Source organism: Typopeltis vanoorti, chromosome 1 (assembly GCF_054136105.1).
Source record: "Typopeltis vanoorti isolate ZY-2024b chromosome 1, IOZ_Tvanoo_1.0, whole genome shotgun sequence".
Taxonomy (NCBI): domain Eukaryota; kingdom Metazoa; phylum Arthropoda; class Arachnida; order Uropygi; family Thelyphonidae; genus Typopeltis; species Typopeltis vanoorti.
In genome coordinates, this window is record NC_143549.1 from 58,207,519 (window position 1) to 58,229,088 (window position 21,570).

At 36.6% G+C, this 21,570-nt stretch overlaps 1 protein-coding gene across 1 annotated transcript in view; it reads left to right on the forward strand.

The window, feature by feature from the left end:
• The window catches only part of LOC150110013 (uncharacterized), a 594,272-nt gene that overhangs the window by 510,710 nt on the left and 61,992 nt on the right, over window positions 1-21,570 (forward strand). Inside the window, exon 14 of the mRNA XM_090390616.1 lies at window positions 13,512-13,589. Within this exon, the coding sequence (XP_090246742.1) occupies window positions 13,512-13,589 (78 nt within the window). The remainder of the gene's footprint in view (window positions 1-13,511; window positions 13,590-21,570) is intronic.

Sequence of the window (21,570 nt, forward strand, 5' to 3'; positions counted from 1 at the left end):
CTAAACCACATCCTCAACACTTTCTTAGCCAATGGCTATGACCCCCCCCCCCCCCTCCACAATAAAGATTGCACGAAATCTATCACCATCCCCTACATCCAGGGCACCTCTGAGAAAATAACCAATCTGCAAAAAAAAAAGACCTGACTTCGTGTTATAGATCATATAAAAAGTTGGCATCCCTTATCCGCTCTACCAAAGACCAACCACTCCCCTTAGACCTGCCTGGTGTATACCAGGTCCCTTGCAGCTGTAAACTGTCCTACTTTGGCCAAACAGGCAGGATAGCGAATATCAGAATTTCAGAACACAAAGACTACATCCAGTTTCACCAGTACAGCCACTCTGGGTTGGCAGACCATGCCTTAGATACCCGTCATAGAATTCATTGGAAGAAAACTAAAATAATACACCGCAGCAAGTTAAAGTACGAAAGATTATTCATGGATTCATCAGCAGCTCTAAAAAACGTTCCAAACCTCAACAAATTTGGGTGCATGAAACTACCCCAAATTTGGGAAGCCTACATAATGAGAACTTCAGCCCAACAGTCAAGACAACCCAATTAGCCTGCTAAGGGGCACCATTAGGACTTTAGGAACAATTTTAGTTTCTTGCCTTCTTCCTCATTTGCTTTTGTTAGTGCCTGCATGCACATACCATATTTGTATGTTCCTGAAGATGGCAATGTGACGTTGCAGAAATATTGAAGATATTCATTAAAGTTTGCTTTAATTAATATCCGTTATATGCATTGTTAATTCCTTAAGCTAATTACCAGTTAAAGATCTATAGATTTGATTTCATTTTTCACTGGACCTGAAATATCAGCTACAACAACATACATTTTGAATCTCCAAACTATCTTATATATCTTCACCATCAGGTGAACAAGTTGTCTTTTTATTTCCATCAGAACTGCATCTATAATAATCTTTTAACCTTTGCTGACTGAAAACCACTCTTTCCTCTATGATTTCTTATTTCCTTTGCTTGATTTTCTGCAGTTCAGTCACTCAAACAGTGAAGTCATCTTAGGTATCAATTTTCATAACTCCAGCTGACTTTGCTTTTCCATTTCTGTCAACCATTTAAACTGTCTGTAAGCTATATGGAAATATTTATTGTAAGTAGTGATCTATCACAGGTCATCCATTTACTAATCTGGATATTAAATAGCTCTTTCCTTTCTCCCAATACTTTTATCTTTTTTTAACCAGTTCTCCATCCAGGTATATTATAGAGGTCCTCTCCTCTCATCTTTTTATTTTCTACATCTTTTCTACAGAATGTTCCCTTTCTCTCATCTTCATGTCCTTTGGCACTGCATTGCTGTTAAGTGAGGTCGCCTCTTGGGCTTATGGTCAGACTACTGTTTCCATTCTCCTCTTCCAGGCATCTGTCCCAAGCAAGTTAAAGAAATTATTCTTGCTGCAATGAAGACTTACAAACCTCCATTATAAATTCCTAGTCTTTCTCTCTTGTTGATTTTACACAACTGAAAGAACACTTAAAGCTGATCTGGCATTTCAATTTCAATTCCTACATAGATAGTTAAGGCAAATTATCTCCTACCATTCAAGAAAGTACATATGCTTCATGTGGTCTTTCATTAGAAAGACATTAAAACAATCTTAAGTTTACCAAAAAAAAGTCTTCCTGATAGTACCCCCCACCCTCCATCCAAATGCACATAAAAGTTTTTGCTGCAGAACTTAAACCGTCCTGTATTGTCTCTGCAATTTGATACTCAGCTGATATCCTTCCCACAGCATGGAATCAAGCTTATATTCAGCCCATTCCAAAAAATCGATTATTCTGCCATCAAACTATTCACCCATTGCACTTCTATTTCAGGCATCTCTAAAATAGTTAAGAAAGTTATCATCGGTCAACTTCTTTACTACTTGGAACTCCACCAGTTAAACAGTAACCAACAGCATGGATTCCACCTCCTTCTCCTGCCTCCAGGCATGTGCATGGAAAGAGATATTACTATTGCTCTTGTCATTTCCAGACTTCCTGATCAGCTAGCAAATAATCCAGCTGCCACTTATTATCATCCCTGAAGGGAGTCTGATTATAGGAGTATGCAAGAGATACTGGTAAAGTGAAGTGTAGACAAAAGGCTGGATGATTCCTTTTGTGTTAGAATTATGTCTGTGAAACTTGCATATCTACACTGTAATTAATCTAACTTCTTTTTATCACCATTCTAGGAAAGATATCATATATAAATGTTAGCATTGCTGTAGAAACACAGTAAAAAAAGTCTCCACTAAATCAGCATCCACCCACTCTTCCTCCCCCCCCCCCCCCAAAAAAAACAGGAAAAGAAACTAGCGCTCATCTTGGTAACCTAGATCATGATCTTGCCCAGTTTTCATACTATACGAAATGTCCTTCAACCAATAACTCTCATTCCTTTATCCTTTGGCACTACATTAGTGCATAATGGAATGACTCATGATTTCTACTTCTCTCTGATTACTGTTGACCTCTCCTAACCCAGGCAATTGCACTGGCTACACAACTGAAATGCTCCACTCCATCCAGAACTACTCTGATTTTCCAACAGCTATGTTAAGGCAATGTTGGAAAAAAAATTTCAGAATGTATTAATCATCTTGTTGGAATTTGAGCTTTTTGTTCTCTCACTGAAGCTGTTGAACACAGTTTCTGCCCTACCATGCTTCCTCATTTCTTGTATCTTGATGGAACCATCATAACATCATCCAGAGATGAGGCTTGCATGACATCATTCTTCTCCTCTCTTCTTTTCCCGAGAACAGCTTGCTGCTTGCCTCCTTTGAGCATTTGTCACAAACATATTAGAAGAATTTTTGAGTAGATGGATAGTGTATCGGGACTTACAAAAGAGATATGAAGTCAGCCATCAAACTACTGTCCCATTCCTTCACTATGGCTCGCTCAGAATTAATGGACAAGATTATCAACAGCATATTCTTCATTTCCTGGAAGCCACTAATTAATTAGTGGCTTTCAGGAATGGAATACATATTGATTACCAATATGTATTCCTTCACTCTCAGTGCACCAACAATATCACCCACTTTGGACACAAACCATGAAAAAGCTTGAAGAAACTTATGTGATTGCACTTAATATCTCCAAAGCATTTCATTAGATCTGATATAGTTGCTTCCTTCCTAGATTATTATTTTGTGCAATTCAGTTGCCAGTTTCCTTTTTGGTCAATCACTATGTCACAATGAAGGCTTCCTTTTCCAATACCAGAATACTCTAGGGTCCTGTATTTTCATTTGCTCATACTCTTCCTCTTCTGAATAAATGACCTTCTCTCAAACCTGAAATTCTGTTATTTGACTCCCACCCACAAAAGGTTATAAACCTATAGTTCATTAGTACCATGAGTAGACTAAGTTTTTTTTTATTAATTTTATTTATATTATTTTTTTATTAATTTTATTTTATATTTATTCGTGTTTTTACGTTATCTTGAAACCTCCTTACTCATTCTTCATATTCCCCAAGTGTCACAAGTGTTATACACTTGTTACAATGCAGCAATCCTCTGAGAAAAAAAATATTTCCCTTGTTGCACAAACCAGTCATTGTTGTTCTAGGTGTCTATCTTTGACCAGACTACAGTGCCCCAAAGACTAAGATCCTGACATAGCTTCCTAGCAACTGTTGAACCACCTAAAAACCCTCCAGAGACAAGACTTCAACAATGACTTGCACTATACCCTGAGAATAATACTGGTATTCTAACAGCCAAATTTCTTCCACATGGTCCCACTTGGACTGGAATAATTGGAAAATCCTCAACAGACTATGAACGACAGGATGCTGCAAACAAAATCTCATCAAATGAGGCTACCTCACTGGACAAGATAATTGTGAGTGTGGAACAACCCAGTCCAACGAACACCTTCTTTCTTGTCCCCTTCTTCAATTACCTTGCACAAAAGAGGACCTTATAGCACAACTGCACAGAAAGAGCTTTGATTGTACAAGATACAAAAGGAACATCTGACCATATTTATTCTATATAACTTATGTATAGTTTCTTTTTTTTATGTATAGTTTCAATATTTTACTTATTATTCCCTTTATAATTTACTTACCAAATTTAAGCTGTTCTCATTTGTAATGTATCCTAATTTGTTGTAAATAATGTTGTACCAATTACTGCTGTACCACTTGTGTTTGGATATGAAATAAATAAATAAATAAGTCTCTATCTGAACTTTTCAGCCACCCTCCTCATATTAGACATTTGTCATCATTTTATAGCTAAATGAAAAAAACAAAAGTTTGAAATTTTATCAGAGACTTTACGAGAATAAACGTTCAGTATAGAGTTGCCTTTGCTTGCACTTCTTAAAATACATAGACTATGCCTGGCAGCTGTTCCAATATCTTCATTAAATATTATCAATCTCTCCAAATTGCAGCCTTTTAGACTACAATTTGGAAAGTGAGATAAGGCTTTTTCCTTATTTATTTTTAGAAATGTCATCATCATCATCAAATTCCTACCATGTACCATCAAGGGGTGTACAGGATATGATAGTACTACATGAAAAATTTATATCATTACTAACTTCCTATCTACAATTTTCCTCCAAATCACTCTGTTACTTGCCAAGACTCCGACAATATCAGATCTTATATTTCTATCGTGTAAGGCACTTTGTACCGTATCAATCCACCTATATCTTGGTCTTCCTCTGGGTCGTTTTCCTGCCAACCTGGCGGAGAACACTTGTTTTGCTAATCTTTCCTCTCCCATTCTGTTTATGTGACCATACCACCTGAGATTAGCTCTGCTCACGCATTCCTGGATGCTGACAATGTCAAGTTCTTTCCTAATATCACCGTTTTTAATATAATATTGTCATTGATGCCATCTGTTCTGACCTCTAATCTTTCTCAGGACTCTCATATCTGCGGTCTCTAGTCTTTGGTTAAGTGTTTTACTTCTGACCCAGCTCTCAGATCCATAAGTTAAAACCGGTTTGAACACTGTCTTGTATATAGCTAATTTAGTGTTCTGACTAATTTCTCTCTTATTCCATATAAATTTATTCATTTGACTGCCTACCATACCAGCTTTGTTGATTCTGTTGTCTATTTCCATATTTAATTTACCCTCTTCACTAAAAATCGTGCCTAAGTAGCTGAAATGTTTTACTTGTTCCACAGGTTCTCCATTCACAACACAGTTGACATTTTTAATGATTCTGCCTATTTTCATTGTCTTTGTCTTTTTATTGCTGACCTTCATACCACATCTATTACAACAGTTATTCAATTTAGTCAGAGAATCTTGCAGACTTGTAGTGGATTTATTTAGAAGTATAACATCATATGCATAAAGCAAAGAGCTGACATTAACATCTCCAATTCTGATATCATGTTTAATACCACTTTCCTTCATAATGTGATCCATATAGATAATGAATAACAGAGGGGATAATGTACATCCTTGTCTCACACCAGATTTAACATTAAACCATCTTCCTGTACTTCCTTCAATTCTAACTGCTGACTTACAACTCAAATACAGACTAAGCATTGCTTGATATAATGCACCATTGACACCATATAACTGTATCGAATTGAATAGCTTCTCTCTTGGCACCTTGTCATATGACTTTTCCAGATCAACAAAACTTAAATACAGATCTTTGTTATATTCCCATGCTTTCTCAACTATTTGTCATAAAGTGAAGATCTAATCCTGACAGCCTCTATTTGGCCTGAATCCAGCTTGTTCTTCACCAAGCTTTTCTTCCACAATTCTTCTCAACCGTTTCTCAAGTATGCTTGCATAAATCTTGCCAGGAACACTCAGTAAGGAAATACCTCTGTAATTCTCACATTCAGTTTTATTTCCCTTTTTATATATGGGTACTATGAGAGCTCTATTCCATTCATCTAGAATTCATCCCTCTGTCCAGGCTTTCTGAACTATGCAGTGCATCACTGTAAGACTTTTATACCAACATATTTCAGCATTTCTGGTCGAATATCATCTACTCCTGCTGCCTTTCCACATTTCAAGCCTTTGATGGCTTTTTCTACTTCAATTTTAGAAATGTTTATATTTTTATTGTATTTTTAATTCATTTTTATCTATTTCAGAGACCATGCTCTAGAAACTAAGCATGGAATTTTTCAAGCCACTTCAGGACTCCAGTAAGCTGGAAAGTGGTTTCACACTAGATGATGAAGAAAGTTTATTTTTCACTTGGTTAGAATATAATAAATTTAGTTTAATTCTTTATCCAAGTGTGAGCAAATAAAGTTTGCACCTGAAAGTATCTTCAGGACTAGGGTAAGGTGGTACAACACAAGGTAGCTTGCTCCACCTTTGCAAGGAGTCGCCCTGGTGTTGTACCACCTTACCCCAGTCCTGAAGATACTTTCAGGCGCAAACTTTGTTTGCTCACATTTGGATAAAGGATTAAACTAAATTTATTATATTCTAACCAAATGCAAAATAAACTTTCAACATCTTCCTCTAAATCCAGAGTAATTTATTAAAAAGGTGGCACACCAATTGGCAACTCCTATAGGTAGAGATGACCTTGCTAATGCTTCTGACTGGTATCTCCATTTGGGCCTGGCTCCCACTGAAGAGACCTCAATAAATGTCGAAACTAGTCTGGGTAGTGGCCCTTCCCTTAATGCATAACATTAGACATATCTGCAAGGAGATGTGTTTTGCATTATGGGAGATACTGAGATAGGAGTGTTGGTAGCTTGCTCCACCTTTGCAAGGAGTCGTCCTGGTGTTGTACCACCTTATCCCAGTCCTGAAGATACTTTCAGGTGCAAACTTTGTTTGCTCACACTTGGATAAAGGATTAAACTAAATTTACTAGATGATGAAATTCATCTTCCACCTAAAAACAATCTCATACATCAATGCCCATGGCAGAATTTAAATATGCAGCTTGTTGGTTGGTGAGCAGACACACACTAACTACTTGGTCAACAACCAAGCCAGCATTAAATATTGCCTGTTTTGCTTTCTGTCTTTGTGCCTATAAATTCTTCTCCAGAGCTGTGCATAACGAGCTATTACTGAGAGAAACCATTACTGCTATGGCTGAAGCCACAAGAGATTTCTCTAAATATATTTGAATCTCACTGCTTTTTGAATTTATAGAAATCTCTTTGGCTAGGATATCTTCAAAGTTAAAAGTAAAATTTAAAAAAAAAAAAAAAAAATTAGGATACAGGTATATAACCTGATAAAAGTTCTAGACTTGCTTGATGCTTTTATTGAGGTATTATATAAGATACTTGTCTGCATTGGTATTCAAGTTAAACAAATAAACCAACAAGACTGTATTATTGTATACTTGTTGCACACAGTCTAAATTCATTTAGCTTGTTGGTTTATTTGTTTCAGTACATTTTTAGAGATGGCTTTTCTTACCTTTCAATAGTAGTAGATATATTATTATTATTATTATTATTATTATTATTATTATTTCAGGCGACTCCAGGGAGTCCTTAGATTCATCGAGGGAGGCCCTAAACATTGTGTCCACACAACTATACGACATTCTCACAGTATCTATCATACTTTGCCTTGAACTCGCTCATCGTCATAGCACCCACAACAGACTCTGGCAGCTTATTCCACTCATTTACCACTCTAAAAGTAAAGAACCCAGCTCTAACACCCCTGCTAACCACACTCTTGCCCAGCTTCCACAGATGTCCCCTAGTTCTCCCACCACCAGTCCTGATCTCAAAAATATCCTCTGAATTAATCCTATAGAATCCCTTTAGCAATTTGAATGTCTCAATCATATCTCCCCTTTTCCATCTATCAACTAGTTTCTGCAACCCACAAATTTTCAACCTGTTCTCATATGGTTCATTCCATAGACCTGCTATCATCTTAGTCACTCGCCTCTGGATCCTCTCCACCTCCTCCCCATCAAGAAGGAACCGAGGTGACCAAATCTGGGCACAGTAGTCGAGATGAGGTCTTATCAAGGTTCGGTACAGAGGTACAATAACTTGCTTGTCTCTACTCGTCAAGGTATTTTTCAACAACCAAGTGAGTTGATGAGCTGATTTAGCTACTTTTGCAATGTGCCCCCTAAACTTCATCTCCCTATCCACCAACACTCCCAAATCCCTGGCCTCATCAATCTCCTGGAGTACAGTTCCACCAATGTGGTATACTGCTGCTAATCTTTTCACCCCAAAATGCATAACCTTACATTTTGTCACATTAAATTGACATCCATTCTCCTTAGCCCAGAACTCCAATCTATCCAAGTCATCCTGCAAGATTTTGACATCTTCTGCATTCACTATCGCCCTACCCAACTTTGCATCATCAGCGAACAAACGAACTGTTCCACTTAGATCCTTCCCTATATCATTAATGAACAGATTAAACAGCAGTGATCCAAGAACAGAACCCTGCGGCACACCACTAGTCACAGGCCGTCTTTTGGACTCTACTCCTGAATAAACTACTCTTTGATATCTCTCCATCAACCACCCACCTATCCATCTCACCAACCCTATATCCATTCCCATATGTTGTAGTTTACGGATTAGAATTCCATGTGGTATCCTGTCAAACGCTTTTTCCAAGTCCAGCAGCATCACTGTAAACCCATTTCCCTTATCCAGTTCAGCCGTCACCTTGTTATAAAACTTGAGCAGGTTACTGAGGCATGATCTACCCTTCACAAAGCCATGCTGTCCTCTGTACAGTATCTCATTTTCATCAATCCATTCCTGTATTTTTCCCTTGACTACTTTCTCCAAGACCTTGACAACGACTCCTGATATGCTGATTGGTCGGTAATTTGAAACCATAGTCTTGGATCCTCCTTTATGCAGTGAAAACTATTTTCCCCTCTTTCCACACCTTCAGGACTAAACCAGACACAAGACTCAGATTAAACAACATGGTCAAGGGCACTGATAATTCCTTAGCTGCTTCATGCAAGACCCATGCCAGTATACCATCCAATCCCACAGATGTATTCACATTAAGGTTCTGTAATAGACTATTCACCTCCACTTCATTCATCACAATTCCCGTATAAACTAATGGTTCCTTCATTTTTTCAATGTCACCACCTGGATGATATACTTTTGCAAAGTGCGTGCTCAGTAACTCCACTATATCGACTGATTCGGTGACCTCCATACCATCGTCATTCCTTAAAATCATTTTGCCGTGTACAGTTTTTTTTTTGCTTGCAGCATATTGAAAGAATTGTTTGGGATTCTCTTTTGCTTGCATAGCTAGTTTCTTTTCATAATCCGCTTTTGCTTTTTTTACCACATTCATTACCCTTCTGGCCTGCACTTTATACCGTTCATGTGCCTGCAGGTCACTCCTTTTTTTAAATTCCCTCCACAGTTGTTCCTTTTTTTGCAGCTCAAGCTTAATGGCATTATTCATCCATTTAACCCCTACTTGTTTTACTATTCGGACCCTAGGTATACAATCAGCCATAACCTCCTGTAAATGATCCGTGACCACTTCCCATGCTCTATCAACGTCCAGCCCTTGCAGTTGTACATGCCATGGCACTGATCCAAGCAATCTCCTAAGCTTGTCATACTTGCCTGCACAGTAATTCCACATATACCCTGTCTTAATCGAAAATTCCACACCTTTAGCCACCTCCCAGGTCAAGACATTATGATCACTCTCTCACCAATAGGTAGCAACATGGTCATATTCATTACAGTCAAATTCTGAGATGCTATTACCAGGTCAAGCACTCTCACACCCCTAGTATTTTCAATTACATGCTGTATCAGATAGTTATCCCTTAATAATTGAATAAAATCCATTTCCTTCCTCACATGTGTCCTCTCCTCCTTCCAATCAATGTTACCATAATTGAAATCCCCCATAATAATTACCCTCCTTTCACTCATTGTATCAAAATATATAATAAATATATATTTTGCACCTTCACCAAAAGTTTCAGAAGTGGCAAAAGATTATCAGGACTGAGGAGAGAGAGAGAGAGAAGCAGGTTGTCTGAAGTAATAATAAAGACCAAGCAAACAAACAAGAAAAAACAAGTTAAGGAGAAAATTATGTATTGGGGACTCAATGATCAGGGGAATACTTTATGGAAGTGTAACAAAATAGTGTTTCCCTGGCCCAAAAATTCATATTAGTGACACTATCTGGATGTAGAAAAAAGTAAGGTGAAAGAACTAATTGTCTTGGTTAGCACAAATAATCTGAGAGGAAAGAAGTATTCTATAAGGGAGGATGTAAAGTAGTTATTAGACAAAGCAAAACTGAAGAGCGATAAGGTGAAGATTGTAAGTCTCCTGCCACTTCTGCCTGTATGAATTAATACATAGGTTATGCAGAAGAAATAATGTAGGATTTGTGGATCTGTGTTTGATGAAAAGATTTGTATAATGCTGATGGACTGCATCTAAATGGTTTTGGTGTTAGGTGTTTAGAGAGAGCTTTGTTCACCAAGCATGCTGAAGTACAAATTCAAGAAAACTTAACCAATTAGGTTGGAAGCAGGTGAGTGTGTGAAGGATCTATGAGGTGAGTGAATGTGAGAATGACCAAGTGTGGAATCTAGTCTCTCAAGCAAAAATATTGAATAGGGTAGTCAATTCAGGAAGTAAGGGTGATTGGAGGGGTCCTAAAGGAATGCTTCAGTTTCTGTATAAGAAGGAGTTTTTGGCACTGGTTAGTGTAACCTTGCCAAACATTATAGGCATTAGAGAGACTTGGCCAACAGCAGATGATGTAGTTATAGAGAGATTGTGAAGGGTATAGTATTTTCAGGGAAGACAGAGAAAACAGGATTGGGGAAGGGGGTAATGCTAATGAATTACAGCCAAAATGAATAAGAGATAGGCAGAGGGTGGCTGTTCATTTGCAGTCTGGTGTGAGATCAATACAAAATATATATTTAGTTGCTGCTATAGGCCAGAAAATCTGAAAAGGATAAAGTGGGATATTATAGGAATCTCAGAAACTCACTTGACTGAAGAAAGATACCTGAACATGTTAGAAGGCAAATTATTCTATTCAGGAAGAATAGACAATGCACATAGAGAAGGAGTTGCAATTCTAATAAAACAATCTTACTGCAAGTATAAGAGATATTAAGCTTATCTCATCCAGAATAATAGGAATTACACCAAAAGCCAAATAAAAAGGACTACACATAAAGGTTATTCAGATTTACACATTGAATGTAAGTAGTCACAGTGAAGAAGACAGTTAACTATTCTACAACAATCTCCAAAAAGAAATAGATAATACTAACTCCAGAGACGTCTCTTTCATAATCAGAGATTTCAACTCTAAGATCGGAACTTTCAGAGAAGAGCTAAAATATGTAATTGGGAAATTTGGAATTGGAACTGAAAATGAAAGGAGAGAAACTATGCTCAATTTCTTTGCAGAAATTGAGCATAGTTTTAACAAACCAACCTTTTCATCTCATACAATGTTTTACCATAAACCTAGTTTTAAATACACCTGGAACCTCGCCAGTTAGAGAAATATGAAATTGTATAGATTATATCCTAATTAGAAATAAATGGAAAACCTCAATCAAAAACATAAGAACACTCAAAAGCCTAGAGCTGCATACTCCTCTTTGCAACAATGCGGATGAAATTCAAAGTCAACTATAAAAGAAATAGGATTGATGAACTCCACACAGAAAAGTTAAAAAAATAACCAAATAAAATTAAACTACATTAGGAAAATTGAAGAAATAAATAGGACTCAAAGAGATGAAACCGAAAACATTTGGAAAACAGGAAACAAAATTTTTACTAAAATAAAGAGTCAAAAGGCTTCATTTCAGTGATGCAAAGTTATATAAATCAAGTGGATGTTAAATCCAGCATTATTTCAAAGCCAAATGCAGAAACTATGAAAGTTTCATGCGAAATTTGACCAGAGATCTTATGGGAATACACTCGCCAGCATTTACGAGTTGCCCTAGTTTGGCCCTTATAGGAGACATGATCGCTTTGTCTAAGTGTCCATATAAGCATTCACTTATCAAAATGGATCAGTAGAAGAAAATATATAGGGCAAAGCAATCATATCTCCTATAAGGACTGCACTAGGCAACTCGTAAATGCTGGCGAGTGTATTCCCGTAAGCTCTTTGGTCAAATTTCATATGAAACTTTCATAGTTTCTGCATTCGGCTTTGAAATAATGCTGGATTTAATGTCCACTTGATTTATATAATTTTGCATCACCGAAATGAAGCCTTTTGCCTCTTTATTTTAGTAAAAATTTCTTTTCCTGTTTTCCAAAGGTTTGGATGGGATAGACCATCCTCTTATGTGGATAAGAGGATGGTTGCTGAACAGATATCAAAAAGTACTATATGGAAAGTAGAATCAAGATAAAAGCTGCTGGCTAGTGGAGTGCCACAAGGTTCAGTTTTAGGACCACTACTGTTTAATTTATACATTCATGATATAGGAAATCACCTGAAAGGAAATATTCAGTTGTTTGCTGATGATGTGAAATTAGGTGGAGTAATACTTAATAAAGGTGATGTGGAGAGCTTACAAGATGATTTAAATATGCTATTAGTATGGACAAAAGATAATGAGTATCAGTTTTAATGTGGAGAAATGTAAAGTTATTCATTTTGGGATAAATAAATTATAAGCTGTGTACCACATTGATGGAACTGTACTCCTGGAAATAGATGAAGCTAGAGATTTAGGGTAGACAGAGAGTTAAAGTTTAGATCACATATTGCTAAGGTTGCTCGAGTAGCATATAAAATTATTTGGCTATTGAAGAACACACTAACAAGTAGAGATAAGAAAGTTGTTATTCCACTTTATAAGCCCTTGATACCTCCACATCTGGATTATTTTTCTCAGGTCTGGTCTCCTGGGTTTCTTGTGGATGAGAAAGTGATGGAGAAGATTCAGCAAAGAGTGACTATGATGGTGAGTGGTTTGTGGAATATTCCCTGTGATTATAGATTGAGGACATTTGGATTGCAGAAGTTAGTTGATAGGAGAAAAAGAACGAGGGGACATAAGTTATTTAAAGGGTTTTATAGAATTGATGCAGGGGTAATGTTTCAGCACTTGACTAAAAGGGAACAGAACAAGAGGTCATCCCTAGAAGTGGAATAAAGGTGCGATTAGTCGGGTGTGAGGACTAGATTTTTTGCTTGGAGAGTTGTGAATGAGTGGAATGGGTTGCAGAATCAGTTGTGAGTGTGCTTTATCTGTTTATGGGTTCAAGGAGAGGTATGATAGATTGTGTGGATAATTAGTATCACCCGCAATGAGTCTTCTGACTCCATGGAGGTGCCCGTACAGTAATAATAATAATCTCTGAAATTTTTATCATTTATCATGAATTATTCAGATGTTATTTGTATAAATACACAGTTTATATGATTGATAGGTCACATACTGTATATAAGATTATAGTTTAGTTTTAAATCCGACTTGAATTCTAAAAAACAAAACTTTTTTTTTTAGCCTCTTCACATCCCAGAGCTCCTTTTGAGTCATCCCCACATCATGGTGGATTCTTGAATCCATCTCCTGCACATTTAGGTAAGTTGCTATAAAGATAGTCGAATAGTGTTATAATTAGTAAGTATATGAGAGAGAGAAACCCACGAGAAAATGAATATTTTTCATCTATATATATTTGTAGAAGGTTTTTCAGCTTGGTTATTATTAGTATTAAGAGAGTCCTCCAGGGAGTCAGGGACTCATTGAGGAATGCTACATGCACCAGCTATCATACTTATTCTTGAATTCATTCACACTGCTTGCACTCACAGCTTCCAATGCAATCCATTCCAATCAGCACCACCCTATGAGAGTAAATCTAGCCCCCCCCCCCCTTAGCGGCATTCATTCTCAGCTTCCAGGAGGATGCCTTCTTGTCTTTTCCCCACCATCCATAAATTAAAATTTCCATCAACTGAAATCCTATATGACCCTTCCAGAAGTTTGTAAGCCTCAATCATATCTCCCCCCCCCCCTTTCTCCTGTTTGTTAGTGTCTGCAGTCTACGAATTCTCAATGTTTTCATAATCAGTAATTCACAATCCTTTTATCATTATTAACAGTTTCCTTTGCACTCTTTCCACTATATCAGAACCACAACTGATGTCAGGAGACCAGACCTGACCTGTGCAAAACAGTACCTTATCGAGGCCTTGAAAAGAGGCAAAATGACATCCTTATCTTAAATTTAGTTTAATCCTTTATCTAAGTGTGAGCAAACAAAGTTTGCACCTGAAAGTATCTTCAGGACTGGGGTAAAGTGGTACAACACCAGGGCATTCCTTGCAAAGGTGGAGCAAGCTACCAACACTCCTATCTCAGTATCTCCCATAATGCAAAACACATCTCCTTGCAGATATGTCTAATGTTATGCATTAAGGGAAGGGTCACAACCCAGACTAGTTTCGACCTTTATTGAGGTCTCTTTCAGTGGGAGCCAGGCCCAAGTGGAGATACCAGGCAGAAGCATTAGCAGGTCATCTCTACCTATAGGAGTTGCCAATTGGTGTGCCACCTTTTTTTAATAAATTACTCTGGATTTAGAGAAAGATGTTGAAAGTTTATTTTTCACTTGGTTAGAGAATAATAAATTTAGTTTAATCCTTTATCCAAGTGTGAGCAAACAAAGTTTGCGCCTGAAAGTATCTTCAGGACTGGGGTAAGGTGGTACAACACCAGGGCGACTCCTTGCAAAGGTGGAGCAAGCTACCAACACTCCTGTCTCAAATAAACTTTCAACATCTTTCTCTAAATCCAGAGTAATTTATTAAAAAAGGGTGGCACACCATTCGGCAACTCCTATAGGTAGAGATGACCTGCTAATGCTTCTGCCTTTTATCTCCACTTTGGCCTGGCTCCCACTGAAGAGACCTCAATAAAGGTTGAAACTAGTCTGGGTTGTGGCCCTTCCCTTAATGCATAACATTAGACACATCCGCAAGGAGATGTGTTTTGCATTATGGGAGATACTGAGATAGGAGTGTTGGTAGCTTGCTCCACCTTTGCAAGGAGTGCCCTGGTGTTGTACCACCTTACCCCAGTCCTGAAGATACTTTCAGGCGCAAACTTTGTTTGCTCACACTTGGATAAAGGATTAAACTAAATTTATTATACTCTAACCAAGTGAAAAATAAACTTTCAACAACATCCTTATCTTTGGATATGAATGTTTGTTTCAGCATTGCAGTTAGCTTTTGAGTTATATTTGCAATCTTTGCTACATGGCACCCTAAATGTCAATTTCCTATCTACTAATATTCCAAGATCTCTTAGCCTCATCAGTTTCTTCTAGCATAATCCTACCAATATAATTCGACATTTGCTCACCTTGAACTGACATCCATTTTCCCATGCCCATAATTCCAACCTATTCAAATCATTCTGCAAATACTGGAGCATCAGCCAATAGCTGCATGTCGTTGTCAAATCCTTCCCAATATCATTAATGTACAGATTGAATAACAGTGAACCAAGCACTGATCCTTGTGGTACACCACTGATTACCTGAAATCTTGCAGACTCACATCCTCTATATACCACTTTTTGATATCTGTCACAGCTATCCCCTTATCCATGCTAATATGCTATAACCCAAACCCATATTCTCCAAGTTATGCAACAGTCTACCATGCTGTATTCTGTCAAAAGCTTTAGCAAAATCCAAAATTATTATGGTGTATTCATTCCCCCTTGTCTAGTTCAATGGTAACATTGTTATAGAATGTGAGCAAGTTGCAAAAACATGCCCTTCATTTAGTAAACCCATGTTGCTCATCGCAAAGTAGTGATTTGATTCACTGTCAACCCATCTCTGAATGCGAGCCCAAAGCTATTTTTCCAAAATCTTCACTACCACTCCAGAGATACTAATTGGTGCATAGTTGGATATATCAGTCTTTGAACTACCCTCATGCAATGGAATTACCATACATTCTTTCCATTCCTGCAGAATCTTCCCTGTTCTGAGACTCATATTAAACAGCCTGTCAAAGGATTAGCCAGTTCAGCTAAACACTCTTTTAGCACATGTGCTAAAATTGCTGAATTCTTATCAATTTGTGCAACAGCTCTAATACCTCATCTTCATACACCTGAGTTTCTTCATCCAGTGAAGAGCAGTGAGCTCAATGTCACATACACCAGGTTGATAGCTTTAACAAAATGGCCACTCATTAGTTGAACAACCTCTTTTGCATCTGTAACTTTCATGCCATCTGCATTTAGAAGAGTTATTATTTCATATTCATTCTTTCTTTTACTTGCAGCATATCGATAGAATTCTTTTAGGTACACAATAAATAACGGAAAAAACTCACGTAGAAAGATTATTTATTAGTATAATTTTCGCCTGTGTGTCACAGGCATCTTCAGTACATTAAGCTCAAAATTAAACACTAACTGACAATTCCAAAAAGCGCCACCTAAGTAGCTGGTGTAAGATAACTAAAAAGGTCAATAACTTTCCTTTAAAAAAAAAAAAAAAAAAATTAATACAATAAAAAGTTAGGAAAGATTAGCTGATTTGTAAAGTACTATCTCCCATAAAGGGGATAGACGTAAGCCGTCGGATCTGTTTAAGTTAGGAGAATGAAGTAGAGTTTCACATGTTTCTTTATAAAGGCGTTCCATGAGAAACTGACTTTTGTGAAGAACTCCTGTCTTTCTCCAATGAACTCTGTGTCTAGTGAAGATGGCATGTTCAGAAAGTCCAGACTTTTCAGGTTTAAAGTATTCAATATAAGATTGGTGTTCTTCTGGCCGAATGGAGGCAGATCTTCCCGTTTGTCCGAAATAAGATAATCCACAAGAGCACGGAATCTGGTAGACACCTGGATGATTAAGATATGGAAGCTTGTCCTTAGGAGAAGTGAGAAAGGTGGAGATTTTTCTAAACGGTTGAAAGGCAACAAAAATATTCAGTGGTTTTAAAACTTTTGCTATACGTTCACTGATGCCTTGTACATAAGGAATAGTAATGCGTGTTATTTCCTCTGTGTTTGAAGAGGAAGACATATTAAAACTACTCAAAGTTCTTTTAATGAAGCAATTCTTATAACCATTAGATAGAAAGGAAGAAGTTATGTATTGTAGTTCTTTCTGTAAAAGATCGTCTGTAGAACAAAAGGAGTGGGCCCGATGAACCAGTGTTTTAATAGTTCCTGCCTTTTGACTGGGATGGTGATGAGATTCCACATGGATATAATGGCCTGTATGAGTCTTCTTTCTATAAACTGAGAAATGTAGGTTACCATCTGGTTGGCGAAGAATTAGAAGATCTAAAAAGGCTAACTGCTTATTTGATTCTACTTCTAGGGTAAACTTGATCCTAGGATGAAATACGTTTAACTTAGTGAGAAATTGTTGAAGTTCATCAGAAGAGCCATTCCATACAGCAAAAATGTCATCGACATATCTGAACCAATGCATAGGTCTGGGAGAAATATTGTCAAAGATACGTTGTTCAAAATGTTCCATAAAGAAATTGGAGATAGCAGGAGAAAGAGGATTACCCATTGCTGTTCCTTCAATTTGTTGATACAACTTATTTTTAAAGGAAAAATAACCAGAATTTATTACAAAATCAAATACGTTTACAATGTCCGAAGGAAATTCCTGTTGTAGTAATTCAATACTTTCCGAAAGAGGCACATTTGTAAATAAAGAAACAACATCTAAACTGATCATGATATCAGAAACGTCCAAATGAAGATCTGAAATTTTATTTTTGAAATCCAAAGTATTTTTTATATAAGTATCAGTTCTTCTAGTTGAAGAGGAGAGTAAATTAGATAAAAATTTTGAGATTTTGTAAGTGGAGAGCAACCTATACAATCTACGACTGGTCTCAACGGAATGCCTAGTTTATGAACTTTCAGAAGACCATACAATCTAGGTGGACGACCGAAGAAGGTTTTAAGTTTTTTCTTTTGATCTTCATTCCATGTAGATACATTATCTATAAGAGAATTAAGTCTCTTCAATTGACTCTGGGTAGGATCTGATGTAAGAGGCCTATAAGTTGAATAGTCGCGAAGTAAAAGAGACATTTTTCTCTCATATTCCTTCCTATCTTGAATCACTATAGCCTTCCCCTTATCAGCTTTTTGGCATGAAAAAGAATTTGTGCACATTCAAAACGTAATCTGTTGGCTGTTTTTTGGGATAAGGATCGAATACTCCTGTCTATGTTATGAAAAAAATCCATAATTGGCACCTTATTCGACGTAACAGCGAAATCATATCCTTTTGATAAAACAAAACGTTCACAGTCTGTTAGTGGACGTCCAGAAACATTTATGACTACTTTATCTATATCAATAGTATTATTACTGGATCTAGGTAAGCTGACTAGTGATTCAAATTTGTGTTTTAGCTTGTCACGAGAATCATTAAAGACCTTTAAGTAAGAATTCGAAGATATGCGCATTACAGTAGTAAAAGTTTCAACAGTTAAAACAGATTCCAGAGCATTTTTTATATCCATTTCTTTATTTAAGATGGCAAGAGATTTTTTAGCTTCGTGTAGCAGAATATTTAAAAGAGACTTACTAGCTTTGAAGTAGATCCGATGAGCTTTTGGGACATTAAAAACTTCTTTTATTTTACAACAGGTTGTAATAACCTGGGCCATCTTACATCGTTTAAGGAATATTAATCTGTTAATGCATTTGGCCTTCTTTACCAATACTTTACCGTATCTAGCAGATTGTTTGGAAATAGACTCTCCGTGAAGTCTAGCAATAAGTTTTAAAAGAGGTAAACCGTGAGTAGACATATCGGTACACAATAAATAACAGAAAAAACTCACGTAGAAAGATTATTTATTAGTGAGTTTTTTCCGTTATTTATTGTGTACCAATATGTCTGTCTGATTCTGATAGCCAGGTCTCACTAATACCTACAATCTGAGGTCCCAACATATTGACTAAGGCAACAAACTCCACCCCTTTGTTTCTGATAGTCCTAGCTTTGGTGTACAGACATAATAATCTACCTGCGTGTTCTTTTGTATACTCTTATCTGCAGTCTGCATGACACAGTTGGACAACCTGCAGATCTCTGTTCTTCTCTAGTGACTTATACATGTAGACAGCTTTGCACACATTTTTGATGGATCCAAAAACCTGATGAACACAAAGTAAAAATCATTCTCTCCTCGTCAACATTTACATGACAAAGCCCATTCCTATCATTAACCCCTTAACGTACCAATTAAAAATCAGAAAGTGGTCGTTTTTCTGCCAATTTTTTGGGCGAGGGTGATTTGCTGGATCAAATTCATCATTATTTGAAAAATAATGATGAATTTGTGCAAATGCAAACGAAATAGCCGATACACACTGTTGGCAACTTTTCTCGGCTGAAAGGAAATAGGCACAAGATTGTCTGGCATCTATATTCGGTTGTATTTATATGTGAAACCAAATCAGATGTTTATTGCACCAAAATCAATTTTGGTGCAATAAACAAAAGACGTTTCACAGACATCTTTGTATGTTAAAGGGTTAACACAGTTATATAACATTGTCTCTCTTACACTTACATTCTCACCATTCTCCCCTTTATAATTTAGTTTCCTTGACTCTCTGCATTAGGTTTCATACCAATTGTTAGTTTTTCTAGACTCCTGATACCAAATGCATTCAGGTGTAGGCCATTCCTCTTATACAAATCCAATCTTCCCTCAAACTCACTCCACACATCCAAAAACTCGCATCCATTCCTTCTATACAGCCTACGCATTGAATCATTTGCCATCACAGCTCTTCTTCTTAATTCATTTTTATCATATCGAGGTAAAATATCAACGATTTTTACTTTCTCACTCTTCACTCTCTCGTACTAAACTTATCACTAGTTAAGTCATTAGTACCTACTACAATTATGATTTCGTTTACTTTTCTTTTCTGTTTTTGAATTGCTTCCTTTATGTTCTTAATTTTCGCTCCAGGAAAACTCAAAAGTTATAAATTGCTCATCAATAGCATGTTTTATTATAGAGTCGCCATACCAAATAACACCTTTCTTTTTACAAACGACTAGACTTACCTGTTTCCGTGCTTTGTTGTTTGTTATTTTGCTGCTTAATTTTCTTTTTTTCTTCCTATGCTCACTTAAACGTTTCTCGACTTTTTGTAATTCCCACATCATTTCTCTGATAATCTACTTTAATTTTGCTGTTTTGGAGGTTAATTCATTTTCATTCAACCCTTCTCCACATCTCCAGTAGCCTCGTTAGCAGAGATATCTGTTTTGTTCTCTCCTGTGGTGCTCTTCTTAGCATTACATTTCTAATGTTTTTGGTGCCATTTTAAACTTATACTTATTATTGAAATATCTTAATAAAAATATTTTCAAAAATACTAAATATACTAAAAACACTAACATCTATCCTAATATACTATAAACCACTAATTTTCTTTTGGAAAAACACAATAAAACAGACAAAAATCACCAATTTTACACAAGCTAAATTCGTTGACCAACCATAGTGTATCCTATACATGACAAAACATTATGTTCTTATTTTAATCCTTTACTCCAGTGAAAGTAAAGAATGTTTGCATGTGAAATTACTTTACATCTATTGCCTCATTCATGCTGATGTTTAGTAGAATAAACACACCTGTATAGATAATAAATACTAACTAAATTTATTTAGTTAATAAATTATTATGCCTATATTGCACCTTAGTTACCAAGGCATCTTTAGGGACACACACAGAGAAACTGAGCATATGAATGCAGGCACAAGCAAGAAAAGAAACACAGACTGAGTGTTTATGTCCAGATTCTACAGTCCTAACTGGTGCTCTTTATGGATGTGATGATTGAAACTTGCTGAAGGTCTCATGATGGTCTCCCAGATCTTTGATATGGTGAAGCAGCCAAATTTGTTAAGATTTGACATATATTGTAATGCTAAGGTAGATTCTAGGAATAATCTCTCATTTATATCTATTCCTATAAGAGGGAGATTTTTCCACTGAATCTATTGATCCTTGTCTAGAATGGTAGCAGTGCTGTTAATGGACACTAAACATCAACATGAATAATAATAGTCTAAACATCCATACTAGGTTGGTGAGCTTACATGGAAGTGATATCGTGTGCAAAACATGCGGTTTCAGTAAGTGCAAACTCAGATTTAATGAGATTACCGAACAGATTGGCATTCTGAAATGTCACAATCAAGCCCAAATTTAAGTCTCATATTGTGTGCGCTTTTTTAGCCAGTGGCTTTCCCTTTCAGAAAATAGACAATACTTAGCTCAAAAAACACTCACTGCATTTTACCATCATATTAGCTTCACTCTTTTACAGTAGAAAATTAATGTTCCACACATCATGTTTGCTGACATGAACAACACTATTCAAGCTCGGTAGGATCAGCTGTTCAACACACTGAATACCGAGCTTTTTACAATTCTTTTGAATGTCCTCGACACTCCAGTGCATAAAGAATTTTAAAAAAGTAAAGACACATCATGTCCAGAAATTCAGTAATTTACCCTGGAAA